The sequence below is a fragment of the Gigantopelta aegis genome, chromosome 9 (genome assembly GCF_016097555.1).
Source record: "Gigantopelta aegis isolate Gae_Host chromosome 9, Gae_host_genome, whole genome shotgun sequence".
Taxonomy (NCBI): domain Eukaryota; kingdom Metazoa; phylum Mollusca; class Gastropoda; order Neomphalida; family Peltospiridae; genus Gigantopelta; species Gigantopelta aegis.
In genome coordinates, this window is record NC_054707.1 from 72,852,369 (window position 1) to 72,872,576 (window position 20,208).

At 32.8% G+C, this 20,208-nt stretch overlaps 1 protein-coding gene across 1 annotated transcript; it reads right to left on the reverse strand.

Annotated features, from left to right (window-relative positions):
- Nucleotides 1-1,530: 1,530 nt before the first annotated feature.
- LOC121380529 (ADP-ribosylation factor-like protein 1) lies at nucleotides 1,531-15,938 on the reverse strand. The gene is made up of 6 exons (XM_041509375.1): nucleotides 15,817-15,938; nucleotides 10,264-10,398; nucleotides 9,147-9,228; nucleotides 8,347-8,458; nucleotides 6,945-7,123; nucleotides 1,531-6,129 (listed from the first exon to the last, which is right to left on the reverse strand). The coding sequence occupies exons 1-6, from the start codon at nucleotides 15,818-15,820 to the stop codon at nucleotides 6,099-6,101; spliced, it is 543 nt and encodes a 180-aa protein (XP_041365309.1). The 5' UTR covers nucleotides 15,821-15,938; the 3' UTR covers nucleotides 1,531-6,098.
- Nucleotides 15,939-20,208: the final 4,270 nt, after the last annotated feature.

Genomic DNA, 20,208 nt, shown 5'->3' on the forward strand with positions numbered 1-20,208 from the left:
AAAAAAAAAAAAGTCGAGATAGAGGTCACTTAAGCCACTGTAGGGCCCACATTAACCAGCATACTGTTTTCTTTTAATTTTTATTTATAAGAGTAATTATCAATATCAATTATTAATATAGGGGAGGGGGGATCCTCAATGCACAATCACCAGTTTTATTTATACATCCATCCATCCATCCATGCACACATACACACATCACAGAAAATTAGTATTGTCATCATTCCTTTGCCTATAGCATAATACGGTTTTTTTTAAATGCAAAAGGCACTGCTTCCTTTTTTTCATGGCAGAGACAACTGCCCACATTCCCCACTATAGTCTGTCCCATCCTCCTACAAAAAACTATTTTTGTAAATAATTTCTGTTTGGTTTGACGAAAGAAGAAAAGTAAGTGTCTTGGAAATAATAATTTAAAAAAAAACTATTATTGTATTCATTTTAGAAAACAATTGTCTAAAAAAATAATAACTTGTAGTAAATTCCATAGTATGATAAAAGGTGTTCCCTGTGGGAAGGACTATAGGTACAACCATTAAATCAAGTACACCAACTATAACTTCTTTGTTGGTTTTAAACAAAAACTTAATTAGGCTTATCAGTCACCTGCAGCAATATGAAGTGGTATTGTAGATGAAAACAGATAAGAAACGCTGACAGCACAAATTCAAAGATTTATTAATTTTGTACATCCTCAACATATGTCTTAATCAACAAAATAATAATAAGCAACAACCGTGTTGATTTCAATGACCTTGATATACCTTGAATTGAAAGATAAACAATTATTATTACAATACTGAAATACTATTACAACAATCATTGAAATGCTTTGTTACATATTTGACTATAAATGGAACATTTTTTAATAATAGGGAGCATTTAAAGAATTCTTCAGGGGTGGGAATTAGTGAACTGTAAAAAAGAGGAAATTAAAATGTGAGGAAACGCAATGTTCCATGAGAGGAAAACAGCTCATCCAAGGGAAATTCCCACCCTTGATTCTTTTCAAAATAGGATGGCAAAATGTATGTAGGGGATCAGTCAACACACTAAAGGCAACAGCACACAATACAAATACCTCATACGAGAACAGCCATGTGAATACATCACATCATCACAATTGTATCTGAATCATCAGTTGCTATGCATTCGGTTATTCTCGTATGATGCACCAGTATTGTGGTATCTGCTTAAAATAATGGGGGGTTTTGTTCATGAAGTGTAAAGTTGCAAGAATAAAGTACCCATTCATTTCACTTTTTCTGAGAGCCATGTTAACAATATTTGTTGTTATTCACCTCTATGACATACATCTTTAGCACATTAAATAGTGGTTTGACATCAGTTTTTAACACATACATGTATATTAGGTAGTGTTTTCCCTAGCTGGTTTTAGCATGGTGCGGCACCATGCCTCGGTAGTCTAGCACCATCTTGCCTTAATCGGTGTCATGCTGCCCTGAGATTAAACAAGCCTTTTTTAATAATTAATTCTAAAACTGCCTTTATAAAAAAACTAAAAAAAATTATTATTAATTAATAAACTATCCCTGTTACAGATATATATATATATATATATATTACCATTGATTTATTAAAGTAAACACATTAATAACATATATTTTTATTTCTATAATTTATTTTTGTCTTTAATGAAAACAACCAAGTGCTCTGAAAATGGCGAAAATTCCCCCAAAATGTTTAGTCTACCATGCCTTGCCAAATTTCTAGGGAAAACACTATTAGGACTGCTATACCTATGAACATTTTGATATGTTTATGAAGAAATGAAATTTTGGAATAAACAAAATACTAGTCATGGATTTAAAGATAACTACTATGAAATATTTACTTATATTTCTTTCTTTCAGAAAATGACAATTTCACATTACAATTGAAAGTCGACAAACAAGTCCAATTATTATGGATTATATCATACCATTTTTAATATTAAAATGGTATTAAACAAAGTTATGACTTACACAAAGTAATAAACAAAACAACAACAAAGCCGATTCTACTCACAGATAATAGTGAAGAACAAGTACAAACCAAACAGCATGTGTTACACAACACGGTTCAACAACACCTCAATAAATATAAACATTAACTATGAAAAACCGTTAGAGCATATTAGTCAAAATACACACAAGTCTTGAAAATATACATCAGACACATGGTGGTTAATACACAAAAATCACAGGTTACAGAAATCTAATTGATAAACACCAATAATAAACAGAGTACAACAAGACTTTTAATTTAGTTCTTCAGTTTATTAATTTAATTTGAAATTTATTACACTTGGTAACATACTGACACAAAGGCATGGTTCAAGTTATCCAGAGCCCTTAAGACAAAGAAGAAAATACCTGTTTTATTTCAACTCTAGCTGAACCATAAATATATATGATTTCAGTAACTCCCTCACACTGCAGTTGCATGTGATAATTTTTGCAATACCCCCCACACCCCTACCTAATAATGAAATCATTATTAATGACAAGCACATTTTTAAGACATGGAATTACTTGTTATGAATTTACAACAGGAAATAAAAAATATAATGGCACTAAACCTAAAGCAAGAAAGCACGAAAATAATCAATGACATATGTAGGTGTTCAAGTGGTGCTGCTGAGCAGGTGGTTCATTAAAAAAAAATGTACGTAGTCACAGATACAACCTAGTAAAGAAACAATGATACAAATAAAATGTTACAGCTTTTTATTATAGCATGTTTAATATGAAATACTAGTATAAATTGCAAACCCCTCCCCATCAAAATTACATTTTCAGCCAACTAAATCAGTCTTCTAGCTCTACTACCAATGCAGCCACCTACTTTTCGGCATTTTTAAAATTGAATCTTGAGTTTTGTTTTCTAGGCTCATTAAATGCAACAGCCTCCTTCGGAAAAACAGCATCCTACTTTTTATTATAATGAACACCCTGTAATCTGTAAATGAAGCGTTTCATGGAAACATCCAAAGTCATGCAAAAAGATGAATACACAAAATATTTTATTTCTTGCAAAACATGAATGAACGAATCGTAGATATTTAGTACAAATAATTTTGAATAATGGATAATGGTTTAATATAGAGTGCTAGCCAACATTTGCTAAGGACCACTAAGGACCAAACCCTCGGTATGAAATTCAACCAGTTTAGTAAATTAACGTAAGCAACAAAGACATTCATGAAAATTGGGTATCACCATCACACCTAAACATACCCTCACACTATATAGTATTACCATGATACAACTCATGGTTTGTAGTTTATTCATTTGCTTCATTATATTGGACATTAGCAAATGTTGACTAGTATATTTTTTTTATTAATTTGTGCATTAAATTTAATTTAAGTACAACATACCCAAAAATCATATGTACACATATGTAATGACACATATTTTAGCATGGTTACTCATGACTTCCTTTTTTATTTGTAAGGTTTCTTTGTTCTTTTATAAAAGCCAATAATGCCAAAGATGCATTACAATATACAATAAGGTATGTATTACTCAAATACCAGAGTGACAAATGTTTCAAATGCACTATACCAAATAAAAAACTGAAATTATAACTTTAGTCTTAGATGTAAATAGAATATAATTGGTAAATTATGTCTGTCTGTCTCTGTCTCTGTCTCTTTCACACACACACACACACACACACACACACACACAAACCCCCCACACAATGTTTTTACTGTCTTAAACCTCTACACACAACATCCAAACATTAATGAACAAAAATTATTAATAAAACCACATAACGAGTAAACAACCTCTTCTTAAACACCTCACACTATGTCAAAGATACATAGCCGAATTTACAACCTTGTTTTTAGACTTACATGCTTGTAACTACAAACATTTACTATATTTTAACCCCTGCATTTAACAAAAACAAACTTTGTAAATTCGGCCCACAATCTTCAACACTAAATGTATTTATAAGTAGCCTTTACTGTAAAAGTGAATATGCTTATGCAGTCACCTGTTCTAAGAATCAAATCTTTTGTGGCTGTAAAACATCTTAGTCTAATTCAACACATTTGTAAAATTAATCGGATTAGAACTCTACTAAATTTGCTATGATAAAATCACCAATCTACATTAGCAATCTGAAAACTCAGTACAATTATCCCCTAAATGTAGCAGAGTAACTAGCATCAAGTAACCACCATAAATATACTGATGGAAAGAAATAAGGGAACACATAAACAAAACCAGCAAACAATGACAGCAACCAGAACCCTCACCCACAGTATCAGGAAGATAACTGTGTTCCTTACATTCAATTTACATTACAGACAGTCGATCCCATATGACATCCTTGTAGTGTTATACAGACATTACAATGCTAGTAGTGAACTACATTTGGTCTACAATACCATATGTTCCCATATTTCTTTCCATCAGTATACTTCTTTAGGTGACATCTTAAAGCTGCTAATCCTTGATTTTCGTTTTTAGGCAGTGTAAAATATTTTTGGCTATTATAGCTTTTTTTATCATTAACTCAAGGCTCGAACTTAAGAATCTGTCTCCCACAGCAATGTAAAAACTAAATTATTGAGGGTGCAATGGCTCACCAAGGGCAATTTAAAGCCTGCTTGTGTCAATTTTTGTAAAAATTATTTTTGCAACAAATAAACACCACTGAAAAGTTATTTTGCTGTATGTAGACATATTTTAAATGTACTAATGGTATATACTGGCATATAATGTACACCTGACGTAAAAATTTTGCCATCATTGAGGCAATTTATATCTCAATGACGGCAATTGCCATCATTAGTTCGAGCTTTTAACTTGCACATTAGTATTACTTACATGTGTTTTATATTTTGGTTGTTCTAGTATTTGTGGTAGGTAAAAATGCATTTTACCAAAAAATTATGTACAATTGAAATTAGGGCTAGCAGCTTTACAACATGTTTCACCAAACATATCATCACACTCAATATATATATCAGGGAATGGAAATGAACGTAGGCCCAGTCTTCACCATGGGCAAAATCAAGGTAAACTGAAGATTATTCTCCTGAGAATGGTGCCAATTTTACTGTAAGGCAATCAGTTTATCATTCTTCAAAAACTTTCTACGGAAGCTCACTTGCCTTTCCTAGTGAAGATTGCCCAAAGGTCATCAGATGTATAATGCATATTACGTATTTGAAAAAATGAACCATTTTTAAGATCCTATCTAGGTAATCAGAAAGCTGCAAAATACATGTATTACGAACATACTAATAGTGCTGTGTTTATATCTATATTTTTCACTGTTTAAATACAGTCCTTAAACTTAAAATCCACTGGAAGACCTACCAATGCCCTACTAGTATTAAAATGTATTTGCATACTGAATTTTATCTTCTTTCTTTTTTCCTTTTTTTGTACAATAAACTATTGTTTTCTACTTTTAGTAAAGTCATTAATACTTTATGCATTCTACCACATTATCATTTACAACATTTTAAAGTCCTCACTATTAAAAAAATATGTAACCACCACTGGTAACACTTGAAAAAGATACCCCTAATTTTTTTAGTCACACTGTTTAGGTTGGTCGTTTTACAATATTACACTTTATATCATAATTTATAAAATTTTAGAATCAGGCTTGATTTATAAGCTCCACTCTAGAGATTGCATCAACCAAATGTCCCGACTAACTGACCAAAATAAATGTGCCTACAGTGTGTTAAAGGTATTCGTAACGGACTACCAAAATTGAAATGATATCATCATGTTTAACTTTCTTTCTGACCAGAAACAATCTCCACATACGGAATTCATCACAAAATTCGGGGTCTGGTATTTATCTCCCATTCTCCTAGGCATGCTATATTACAGTAATAGACTATTAATGTATAAATATGTGTGTTTATTTACAGTCAATGTCAATAGAATCTATTTCATGTAATAAATCATGTATCATGTGGTAAACATTCAATTCATCTACCTTTCTTCAACAAATGTGCTTTGTTCATGAGAAATAATGTATTTCACAGTTTATGTAAGTGATCTCATTCAGTGAACTTTCATCCAAACACACTACATTCTGATAATGCTGACACCAATTTATTTCTGTTGTGTAACTGTATTTGACAACCTGAAAAGACAAATTAATTTCAACTGTAAAGTTAGTAAACAACAAACATTAAAAAATAGCTGGATTAAAAAAAACAGAGGCTTTTTTATTTATTTTGCACACACAATTTCATTTGTTGTATTATTAGAATAGGAATTTAAAAAAAAGAAAAAAAAGCCTATTTTATACATTACAATATAAAAATAAAAAATAATAAAATAAAATGAAGAGTAATAGTAAAGCACAAGAATTACAATTATTTTGATTACCTGTGTACATTATACATGTATTTAAAAAAAGGTAAACAGCAAGTGTTCTCCATCACAAATAGCTTGCTAAATAATAATAATCATTAATAACATGACAGTAATACTATGCTAAAATATTTTTACCAAATTATTTATGAGTTTAACATTTAAAAGGGCATTTTCACCATTTTTGGGGCACTTCTTTTTCATTAAAAATACTATTTTTTTAAAATTAAAATAAACATTAATGTAATTTATGTGCTTGCTTTAATAAATGAATGGCAAAAGATATAAAAGGCATATTTTATTAATTACTAATACCTTTTGGGGTGTTTTATAAAGGCAATTTTAGAATTAATTACTGAAAAAGGCTTGTTTAATCTCAGGGCAGCATGGCACAGATTGAGGCAAGATGGTGCTAGACTACTGAGGCATGGTGCTGCACCATGCTAAAACAAGCTAGGGAAAACACTATAAACATTTAAAAGGTCTATGAGCTTAAACATTTAATAGTTCTACGAGCTTAAACATTTAAAAGTTCTACGAGCTTAAACATTTAAAGATCTGACGAACATTAGATCCACTCACCACTCCATAGCTTCATCAAGACCTTCGCCTTTAATTGCAGAAGTTTTAAATATTTGGTATTTTCTATTCTTCAGACTTGAGAGGCCGAGGGCATTGGCAACTTCGGCTGCAGTCATTGCACCCTCTATGTCTTGCTTGTTGGCAAAGACCACCAGTACAGCCTTTTTCAATTCGTCTTCCTGTATGTTTAAAATAGTTTAAGTTACAAAATGAAAGAAATTGTACACTGGCAGGCCTTGACCATAACTTTTTGCAGTGGTATCAGTCTACCAGGTTAAAAAATCTGGTAGCCCTGAGTAAAAATTGGTAGCCCCATAATTTTAATAAATTAAAAGAAAAGAGTAAAAAACTAAATAATTTATTTTTATTTAATCATGTTGTTTTAGGTGTGTTTTTTAGGGGTTTTAGCGTCTTGTTGATTGCGGAGTAACTGGATGTACCTGAAAAATCTAGTAGCCTAGCAGACTACTGGGTTTAGATATCTGGTAGCCCGAGCAACAAATTGGCAGCCAAAACACCCCGGACTACTGCTAAGATCGAGCCCTGCCAGTGTTACAGCCTTTTTTGAATCAACTTCCTCAGTATTAAAAACAGCTCATTTCTTACAAAAGAAAATGGGAAAGTTAACATAATAATAAAATTAAAACTAGACAAAAAATGTTGTGCTAAGTTGTAGTCAAATATCAAATATTACATGCTTTCATTTTCAATAAAAGATGTTTCAATTTAAAACTTTTTTTTTAAATCCTGTATTAAAAAAGTTTTTTGGGCCAAAAGAAAAAAGGACCAAGAGATAACTTTCTTGAATAGTGACTGGGACAGGAAGGGGTACACAGTAGAAGAATCTTAGGCCATCCCATTGGCTGTTGGGATGTTAGGAACAGACTACTATCCTTTAGGGGAATGTGCACTAGTTTGAGGACAGGTGATGTTGAAAAGAAAAGAACCGAGAGATAACTTTCATGAATAGTGATAAAGTTTGTATGATTTTTTTCCCTATCTGCTATATAGTATAAGCACTGAAAATGATGTCACATATATGGGATCCTTGTTTTTGACTAAACTTTGATGTCATTAAATAAAACAAACTATAAACTTTAAGGTCTGCCATTTACTGTGAGGGACCATTACTATGACCCATGGTGAGTATTCTAACCACTAGATAACCAATGAAAACTGTTAGCCAACATGGGAATATGAATAGTTAAATATCTGAGCAACAAGATATCTCAAAGTGTTTTAATTAATATTTTACCCAATCTCATCGTTTAAGCTTTAATTTTAGCAGTGTGTACATAAAATACAACAACACTTTTATCTAATAAAATTACAAAGATCAGTAGTTTTAATTATATTTAGAAATATTCAAACAACATTGTAATTTTCACTGTTTAGAACTTACTTCCAACATAGACACCAGCTCTTGTTTGGAAATACCTATCCTGTCACGATCCATGCTGTCCACTACATATATGATGGCATCCGTGTTCGAGTAATAACATCTCCAGTACGGTCTACAAGAGAAAGTCACAGATCATTTATAAACTGCTCCAGTTATGGGTTTTGCTTAGCTAATTTTATAATGTTGGTTTAAAAATCACAAATTTGTGCACATTGGCCTAAATTTATTGGTCAAACTGCAAAATGTGTTTGAAAAACACAAAACCCCCCACATCTAGTTAATTATGTTACTGAGAGGTAACCACCAATGTATAAAGATTAATAATGTGAATCTTATTTTAGTGGGGGCATGATGTAGCCCAGTCGTAAAGCTGTCACTTGATAGATGGTCCGTCTATGATAGATCCCCATCAGTGTGCCCATTGGGCTATTTCTCGTTATAACCAGTGTTCCACAACTGGTGCAACAAAGGCCGTGGTATGTACTAACCTGTCTGTGAAATGCTGTACATAAGAGATCCTTTGCTGCTAATTGAAAAGAGTAGCCCACTGTGAGGTAGCAGTGGGTTTCCTCTCTCATTATCTGTGTGATCTTTAATCATATGTCCAATGCCATACAACCGTAATTAAATTGTGAATCATTAAATAAAACATTCCTTCCTTCCTTTCACAAGACATGCATCGATTTCACCATGAACATTCAATGACATGGTTAAGTCACACTGATCAAAGCAGGGTTGTTTTTATCACTTTGCTTGGTTGCTTGAGATCCGTTTTAGATAATATCCAGTATGTTACTAACCTTATACTTGTTTGTCCTCCTAAATCCCATACTTGAAACTTCAAATTCTTGAACGTTACTGTTTCCACATTGAAACCAATGGCTGCAAATGACACATGTAGATTAATTTATTACATGTATGCAGTTAAGAGATCACTGATTTGTGGTATTTAACCTCCATACAATTAGTTCTAAAGAGCTACAAGTATGAACAAGCATTCTGAGAGTACTGCTAAAGCAATACATGTCCCCTACCGAACTTAAGAATGTTTTGTATCTCCTAAGTTCAAGAGCCATAACTCAGTTAAATGTTTTTAAATTGCCATGAAAGTCAAACTTGATCTGTAACATTATATGATAAAGCTGTAAACATGATTTCAGCTCAGTATCTCATGGCTTTCTGAAAAAAGTCTGGAGAACAAATTTTTATATCTCCTAAGTTCAAGGGGTATGTCAAAAAATTGTTAAATCGCCATGAAAGTCAAACTTGATCTGTAACAGTACATGATAAAAATATACCCAAAATTTCAGCTCAATATCTCAAGGCATTCTAAAAAAAAACATCCCAAAAACTATATGTGGGACAGACAGACAGACAGACACAAGGACGGAGATGCCTATTGCCAAATTAGCCAATTGCTTTTTTTTTATACAAAAGTGGCTACAATATTTTGTAGATGGCTAATAAAAAGTTGTATAAATTAGTCCTTTTCAATCATGTTCAAGGAAATACTCAATATATTTTTAAAAAACATGTCTATAAGTAAATTATTTCCAATATTCTTTGGTTTAAGAATAACTAAAGGCAGGTCTAACAGCAGAAATTCTCGCCAAATTATCTTTGAAAATACAAAAAAGAGAGTTATTTTTCAACAAAATATCAATACTCTTTTATGTGTTTTTTTACCATTTTAAAATTCACATTTGGAAAATTTGGTAAGTGGCAGAGCTAGCAATTAAAGAATAAACACAATTATGCAATAAAAATTGTCTGTTAAAATTAAATGAAACCAAAACATTACATAAAAGTAATTAAATAATGCAAATTTTGTTTCAGTTACTGGTACCTACTAAATTCTGTGATTCCAATAATTTGTCCATGATCGCGGAAAATCATCCCCTCTACTGATTCACTTACTTGGAATAGTAGTGACGACTTCTCCAACTTGCAGTCTGTACAAAATAGTTGTCTTTCCAGCTCCATCTAATCCGAGAATAAGGATTCGCCTTTCCTTAGGACCAAACCAGCCTGAGAAATAGCTCAAGAGACCACCTAAAAATAATTAATTTGGGATCACAAGACAGACAGGAATAGAATAAAACAGCAGGAATGCTGGTCAACACACAAAGTACCTGCTTACTGTATAAAAAGTGAGTCAAACTATTTAAATGTGTCAAAACTTTTATCAAGAAGGTCATTCATGTTATACAACATGTACATGAAAACAGACATCTATAACACTTTTCAAAGTTTGTTGATACCAGGACAAACGCAGGCCATTATTAAAACAAACCTAGTGAAGCCATCTAGAAGCATTCAGCCACACGTCAGTTCAGCACTTGCCTTGTGTTTATTTTAATAGTAGCAGACGACAATGTTTCATGCAGCAGGTGAATAAAATTCATTGTGAAAATCTGGAGATAGAGGGATGTTTATGTATGTTAAAAAAGAGCCTTACAGATGATAGTACTTTTAGTTAAATGGTATTAATTGTTTATATTTACCGCAAACTGGCAAATTGTAAACACTGCTTTATTCTTATCAATAAAAAATACTTCTGTCAACAAAAACTTCTGCATTTAATGTAACAGCTTTTCTTTGATGACGCACAATTGTTATTTAAAGATAGTGCGCCAAAATACATACCGTGTCATAATACATAACGAGACGATAGTTGTAAACAATTTGGTTTGAACTTGAGCCAGTTACGGGTATCTTAAGTAGCAAAGTATATATAGGTGACATGGTTTCAGTCCTTGCCTTTTGAAAAATTGTACTCATCAAAATGCTAAGGCAAGTGAAAACATATGTTGCAAAAATTAACCAATAAACCAATAATGTTTCTTCTAATTTTAAGTTTTTGGTTCATTAGTGTAGTCTGACTTCTTTTCCCTTTCAGAAATGGAGTTATACTTTATTAAAAAGTTTCAGGAGTAGTACTATAGAAATATAATTATGACATACACTGATGCAGAACATTTTATTTTTTAATTACAGTATGTACTAATCAGATAATTTGATGCACACAATTATATATATACCTTTTCAGTGTTAGATGGTTTGAACGTGCAGCTAAACCTATATATGAATCAACTTTACTTGAATTTCATTATGTACAACGAACATGATTAGGATAGTTGGGATGGGAAAAACTACTAGTTCCGAGGAGGTGGTTCATGAACCCAAGCATCTCAGGTGTGCACTACTGACTCATATTATAAAAAAAAAGTGTATTAAATAACTTGTGAAACATAGGCCTACAATTATTTCAATTGATAGTGTTAGTTTGGACATTGACATTCACGTGGCATTTTTAATTCAACAATTACACAACCAGTCTCCTTCCCTCAACATTTTGTAACACGTCATTACCTACCGCTACAAGTTACGAATGGCTCTGGCATGAGTTTATAAACCTTAAAGTCTAGACTTTAACGTCATTCAAATAGCATTACATTAAAGACTGGACTTTATTAAAGTCTAGACCATTAAGTTTTATAAGCACGGGCCCTGACGGCGTTACGTCATTTATCTAGAACGGCCCCAATGTTGTTAATAACAAAATATATAAACTCTGAAAAAATCTCTTTAATTATTTTAATGTTAAACACTACCACTTCCGTTGATTTTATAAGCGGTGATATCCCCCCAAAATGAAAAGTTTACAATATGTTATAAGAACTGCTGAATAAACAGAATGACAGAAAGTAAAAATCATCAGTTACAATCAATTATATCTGTAACTGAGCAGGGCTAGCTCTGGCAGTCGCCAAATTCACCAATTGCAAATTTTAAAAACAACTGGCGAATTTTATTTTAAATTGGCGAAATAATTTTACTATATTTTATCAGAAAATAACCAATTTTCTGCCATTTTTGAAGTTTAATAGATAATTTGGCGAAACTTTATGTTCACCCAGAGCTAGCCCTGCTGAGGACAAAATATCAGACGACAGTTAGTGGAAACAAAAGATAGAGTGACCGTTCTGATCACGTGACAAATTTGGCGCCAAATAAGTGGGGGGTTTTCAATTGGAGATTTGCCGAATCCATAAACAAATAAAAATGTTTTCATTGCTCAAATAAAATATAACTTTGGATACAGGTATGGTGCAAAATAGAGGCTGTTAAAAATACTATTAGATTACGTCACGGTAACTGTCGTAAATGTTTCGTCAATTGCTTTTTCGTACACAACGCGGCTTGTTTCCTTTGATGTCCAGTGTGCAGACTGATCATTGTGGTTTTTTGTGTGTGGAAAAAAGTGTGCATTTAGAAATAGCGGAGATAGGTGCTGGAAAATATAGTAGGGTGCTGGAAAAAAAAGAGGGGCGCAGAAAAATAAAGGAGGGCGGAGAACGTGAAAGGATGGCGGCAAAATGCAATAGCGGGGCGGGCCGCCCCGCTTAAATGGAGCAGCGAGAACACTGCCATCATCAATGCGTAATAAGTTGTCAAGTAGACCAGTGTGTGTGTGCAGAATTCCAAGAGTAAAATTAATCTGACCCATCAAATCATGTTTCAGTTACATGGTCTGTGACTTTATAACAAACGAAACAAAAGTTAAATAATCATTGATTACTGTTACTATAGTGTGTACATATATACATATCTAAATAACATATGCACATTCATTAACCTCTGGCTGAAATACAAATATTCAAATGAAGTTTTATTTGATTTTGTTTTTTACAGATAAAAAAAAAATAATAATAGAGGTAAAAAAAATACTTACACTTATTCCAACATACCTGTTATCATTTCTTTTCCTTCTTTTTATTATTCCATCTAAATTTCATTTCTTTTTTTTTTAAAGAAAGTATAAAATTACATGATTGCCATTTTCGGGACCTCATGTAAGCTTTGTAGGATAACAGTTATGAACTTATCGAGACAATTTTACCGACTTTGCTGATTTCCATAATGAGTTAATTTGTGTAGGCTATATAAGTCACTATTTAATTCAGTCCCTCTTCACTTTTTGTCATAACTATATGAACAGTATAAATGAGTTATCCTTATCAGACGTTTTGATCTATTACCTTACAAAAGTGGACTGTTTATAATTAATAATAAATTAAATAGGCAAATAGGCCTAAGTTTTGATCGGATTGGTACGTCTTCGAAGATGTCTATTAAACCTGTGTTTTCCAATTTGTATAGTAAAGATAAGTATCAGTCATATATTAAAATCTTGCATGGATGCTACCATTCTCGTAACTTTTTTTTTTCTATCAGTTACATAAGGTATTATTATACTATTTAGTGGCAATCAATATACAAAATTAATTTACGTGCGCTGTTTGTTAAGTGTAACTTGCGTTATTTTTCACACTCGCCAGACTGAAATTACATGCGCTGTACGAGCGCGATCGCACCCGCGCACCTTAAAAGGCAAGGTCTGTGGTTTCAGTCAAATATGTGGAATCTATGTCATTGTATTGGGATTTTTTTAATGATTTATGTCTGGAGAAAATGTGGATAAAAATCTAACTGTAATGAAAGGTAGGAGAGTAAATGATCGTAGTTGTTAACAATAGAGACCGCACCGGAAGACTGGTAGCGCCACTCACATCCGTTACACCATTGCCGAATGCAAGGTTTGAAAAGCACATGTTAGTTAACGTCTATAAAACATTTATTGTTTAACATTGGAAGAATACCAGTACTTGTAACAGGTATAAAATACATTAATAAAACTTTATAACAAATATAGAACTCGTGTTACTTGCCACTTTATGTTTTATTCAGTGGCAAAATGAAAAAGTAGCGATATCGCATTTAATTATTGAATTTTTTTTTAATGTTTTGATTTATTGTATAACTGTGATCGCCCGTTAACATCTTCCTGTTTGTCTGTTTACTACAATCCAAGATGGCGGATATTTGTTTACATTTTCAAAGATTTGTTATTATGAATACATTTATGGTGGCTCCGACGCATCTGTTGTTAGGGAATCACATAAAAATAATCACTATAACCACATCTTTATAATTAACAGATGTAGGACAAAATGTCACTGGAAACAAATGTCAAGTCAAAATATCAACTATTAAAGTGGAAGGAAGGAAGGAAATGTTTTATTTAACAACGCACTCAACACATTTTATTTACAGTTATATGGCGTCAGACATATGGTTAAGAACCACACAGATATTGTGAGAGGAAACCTGCTGTCGCCACTTCATGGGCTATTCTTTTTCAATTAGCATCAAGGGATCTTTTATATGCACCATCCCACCGACAGGATAGTACACACCACAGCCTTTGTTACACCAGTTGTGGAGCACTGGCTGTAATCAATTAAAGTGGTACCCAGGTAAAAATGTCTACTTTGATATTATACTTAATGTGTAAAAAAAAAAAAAAAAAATCCTAACCATATATTCTATGACTTTTCGTTTCACCAATTAAACCACTGTTTGCACACCTTTGACAGCACTAAATGTGTATATAATTGTCTCAATAACACAGCATGGGTGATGTAATTTTGTTTTTTAATGCCACTAACTTATTTTTTAAAAATCAAAGACAGGCTGGCTAATAAGCCATACAAACAGTGAAGCATTCTCAAATTATTCCAAATTTTGTAATTATGAAGAAACTCAATGTCCCAAAACCTAACACATACATCTGTTATCTCTCTTGCTTTTGTCTTTCTTTTCCTCTTTCACGGTCTCTCTGTCTCACTTCTCTGTTCTCTCTATCTCTCATATAACACACACACACACAAATTGACATTTTGACAGAGATACAACATTAATGGTACACATTTTGTCCTCTTACATATTGACCATTGACCTGTATATCACTTTTTCCATGGCCGACTGATGCTCTTTACTCTGTACAATTGAATGATGTGATAATGCGGGTAACGAATGAGGAGTTACATGTAGCACATGATGATGATGGTAATGTTCATTTGTAATGTACAAACGAGTTTTATTACATTCCACATGTTGTATGATATATCATATGCTTATGCAACAAAAATGGCCGTTTTCTTATGTTGAATCCTTTTTGGGGGTGGATGGGTATTATAATGACCAATTAGTCGATTATACTGATTATATTAATGGTACTGAAGGTATTTTATTTGAAAATAATGAATACATTCCTACAATTTTGAGTGTGTCAAACTTTTTGGGTTTTTAATATTTTTTTGGCAAAACACAGTTACCTACCCCGATTAAAAAAAAAAAAATTGGGGGGGGGGGATCAGGGCTAAAAAAATAAATTCTTTTAAAGGTATTTCTTCAGTATAGCAAACAATCAATATCATTCTTGTCATATTTAAAAAGTGTCCGCGGTCCCGATTAACAATGTGGTTCGGACTTCAGTACTAGAGTTGCGTCCCTTGACTTGTTTGTCCCAACATAAATCCGATGCAACAACAAAAAGGAAGAGTGCTCGGAACTATAAAAAAATATTTTTACAGATATATTATGGCACGGGACGTTGTCACTCACCCATTTGTTAATTTCCTAAATACTTTTTCAGACAAAGACGGTTATAATAAAATTAAGAAACGCATCAACGTGTACAAATGACTCAATACACCGAGAACATACGGCTTTTTCCGCTTTAGTAAAAAAAAATCGAATACCGGTCTACAAGTGTGTTCGTCTTTACTCGGAATTTCTTCACGAATCAGACCTCGGACATACAAAACAAAATATGACAACATGTAACTCGTTCAAATTGTCTGTACTATACTCTTCAAAAAAGTAGGGGAACTCTAATAAGAATTTACAATTGCCAAAATTGTACGGTATATTAGCTGTGGGGAATGGTTATGTGATAATAGTAAATTAATTAGCAAACATTACAGCCGGTAGTTCAGTATTACAATAGGTTTTATGACCACCAACGATTTTGAAGGTGCTTTGGGATCAGAAGTGAAATTTGAAAGTTGACGGGTTTTTTTATCAGTAAATCGCAAATTCAAACAATAAAAATTACTAAAAACAAAACAATAACAACTGTATGATCAACAGAATGAAAAAGAAGTAATGTTCCACAGTGATTAATGGACCTGTCTGGAAATTGTCAAAATGACACCCCACGCACGTGTAGGGGGCAACTGCGTGATGCACGTGCAAACTATGGAATGTGTTTCGGTGTGTTGATAAACAGACCTGAACGTTCTTTACTAGGATGTCTGTGGTCAACACGTATGTTCGATCTAATAGTTGATATTAACATTAATATTTCAGGTTCTCCTACTTCTTTTTAAAGAGTAGGCCCTATATTAAAAAAATATATTAATAGTAACTTCTAAACATACAGTTAGCAATATAGGCATTATCTTAAACATTATTGTAACCATTGTAACGGATACAAGTAAAAAAAAGTACCCAACCTGAATGCAAACAAATTTTTATATACAGTACAGTACAGTACAGTACAGTACAGTACAGTACAGTACAGTACGTGTGCAATGCAATGCAATGCAATGCAATACCATTTTTTTTTTATTATCGTGCTTACATATTACATATAATCACAGTTTGGTAACCCAGCAATAATAAAGCTAATTATAAGAACAGTGAACAACTAAATATACACGTTAAACAAGATAAAATAATTTTGGCCTATAGATATACAGAACAGAACAGAACAGAACAGAACTTAATTACACTCAGGCCGTTATGTAACGGCGTAAGAGGAACATACATATTTCGATTTTGACAAGATGGTTTACCAATCTAATTAAAATTAGCTCCACTATTACGTGTGGATCTAACAGCAGCCAGTTGGAGCTCATGTCCACCAATCAAAACCTTACTTGCAGAATCATGCCAGTGATTTGAAAATAATTTGAAACATTCCGAATTATCCTGAGGGTATACGACATGTTTCGTGTGAATTACGAATACCTTAAAACATGTAAAACTGAAGACTGATTTAGTTTTTTTTTTTTTAAATAAATAAATAAATAATTTTTAATGTAAAATTGAAGACTGGTAACCCATCCCGTACGTATTGGTATGGTTCGCTGTACTGCGGCCACTAAAATAGACTCGCTCGATATTTTTAGAATTTGTATGCCCCCAAATAACGTTATAAAAGGCGAAGTGTGATTGGTCAATATTTAAATTATTATTTACAGACGAAATGTTACCTGGACATTGGAGACTACGCAATCTGATTAAAATTAGTTCTACTGGTCTAAATAAGGCATTCGTAATTCACATGAAACATATCGTAGGCCCCCTATACCCTCAGAATAATTCGGAATATTTTCAAATTATTTTCAAATCACTGGCATGATTCTGCAAGTAAGGTTTTGATTAGTGGACATGAACTCCAACTGTCTGCTGTTAGATCCACGTGTAATAGTGGAGCTAATTTTAATTAGATTGATGGTTTTACAGGAGGGTACAAATAATAGGAATGCATTGCTTGGTACTTATATGAATACTCCCGCCCCGGAAGTGGCTAGATCCGGGGCGGGCTGCCTGAACCCTTGTGGATAGGGGCACGTTAATAGAGTTGCCCGTTGCCCGTATATGAATACAAATACAAATACAGTAGGCCCTACATGGTATTACATTATAAAGATATGTGTATTAACAATATAGATACATGATATTACATTATAGAGTTATCTGCATGTATTAACAATATATATACACATTCTGTGATGTAACAGAGTAGAGATACATTGTCAAATGTAATTATTCTGAATATTTCAGTTACAACTGTGTACTGTACAATTCTTGATATTACAATATATAAATATAAATATTTAGTGCATTTTATTTTTTATAAACGTGTATAATTAGATGTTAAAAATAAAGTTTCATAAATTAACACTAAAGACGTTAAATAATTGAATATGGCTTAAAATTGTGTACAATTTTTGTATGTATACCTTCAGTTTCATTAACTGGTTAAAGTATAGTAATTTTGGTTGTTGTTGGGTATTATTGTTGTTATGAGCGTTTAAATACTTTAAAAAATGTATTCATGAATTAAGCTCTCTTTTTTTTCTTTTTTTTTAGTGTGCTTTTTTTCTTTTTTTACTGCTCATAAGTTCTCTAAATGTATATATATTTGGTCGGCTATAATAGTATGGACGTAAACATCTTTCCGGATATTACCGAAAAAAACGACATACAAATAAATCAAGAAATTCGTCCCCTATATCGTTTTCATCGCAAATAGTACAGAGTCTATTTTCCAATACAACTGTATTTCAACGTCCAGTCTCAACAGGTAAATAATAGTTAGAAGTCCTAAATTTTATCATAACGGTCGATAATTTGTCATGAATAATATTAAGATATTTTTTTAAATTTAGTTGCTTTTTGAAAAGTTCGTAGGTTTTACCACTTGATGACTGAAATATTATTTTTCCATCTTTGTAAATTTTGTTTTGTCTCATGCTAATTTGTTGTGATAGCCATTTTACAGATAGAAAGGTTTGTGATAGCCATATATTCAGGGCCGTAGTTATCGGGGCGTGGGGGGAGGGGGGTAGAAAAAAATCTTGAAAAATGTATAGAAACTTAAAGAAAATTCTCTTCTTAACCGTTTAAGGAGTTTTAGACTATTAACTACTCAGTTGCCCCCCCCCAAAAAAAAAAAAAAAAAAAAAAAAAAAAAATAATAAATAAAAATCGTAGCTACGGCCCTGATATTATTCATTTCTCAGTGATCAAAAATATTTTTAACAGCAGCAATTCAGTTATAATAAGTTCCATTGCATGGTCTCTCATCATTGATTTGTATATTAATATAGATAGTTTAGATTGTTTCCCTGAGATAACTTGTGCTATATAGGGACTTGCCATATATTATTTAATAAGTGTTTTAGCTAACAAATTATTTCTTACTGTATCCATGTCCCAATAGAGCTATGCTATTGTTACATGTTGGTCAGCACGGCAATTGAAAATATAGTATCATTTTTTAATTTTAGCATATAAACAGGATACGTTTTGATCATAATATGGGTTCGTTTTGCTAGGTAGCCTACGTTTTTATAGGTACGTTTTAGCATGGATCGATTTTGTCCAAAAATGGGTAGGCCTTAATCTGTTGGTTGGGAACGTTTCGGTTTGAGTACGTTTTGACCAGGGGAGAAGATCAACTCATCTTGGGACGAGTTAACCACCGAGTTGGTTTTGGAGGCGAGTTGACCAGCATTTTTGACCAGCTCCCATTGTAACAAGTCTTGTTTTTCTTATTTCTTTTTGCTGCTGGCGAGAGAGAGAGAGAGAGAGAGAGAGAGAGAGAGAGAGAGAGAGAGAGAGAGAGAGAGAGAGAGAGAGAGAGAGAGAGAGAGAGAGAGAGAGAACGAGATACAGAGACGGACGGATTACTGGATGGACTGGGGAAAAAAATAATCAAGAAGCTCGAAAATGATCGATGTACAAGTATTTGACGTTAAACACAGGATTGTTGTATTAGGGCGGGAATCTTGACTACCGTTTGATAGGAAGAGATTGCGCAGAATATATAAAATGGGTTCTGTCGGTTAAAGTGCGTTGATAATATAGTCACTGTCCAAATGTCCGTCTAGCTTTTTTATTGTCAGAGTACTCGGGCCAGGTCCACTTTGAATTAGCAAAACCCCATCTGCACATGCAAATTTAAAAAGTAATAAACACACACACACACACACACACACACGCGCGCGCGCGCGCGCACGCACACATTCCCACTTACATATTCTTGGTTTAAACAATATTTATTTGCAGATCAAATTTGGGATTTGCCAACAGGCAAGTGCCTATATTAAGGCCTGTCCCTGCATTTAACAAATATACATATTATACATCAAGATGGCTAGAACAATATTACAATAAAGATAACACGGATAGTTGGGGGGGGGTTTGAAGAGAGGAAGGTGT

Bases quoted from the DNA above. Each gene is read 5' to 3' on its own strand.
- LOC121380529 (XM_041509375.1), bottom strand. The intron at 8,459-9,146 runs GTTAGTAACATA...TTTCTCTTGTAG, and splicing joins GGAGGACAAACAAGTATAAG to ACCGTACTGGAGATGTTATT. The intron at 6,130-6,944 runs GTGAGTGGATCT...TTGTCTTTTCAG, and splicing joins CTTGATGAAGCTATGGAGTG to GTTGTCAAATACAGTTACAC.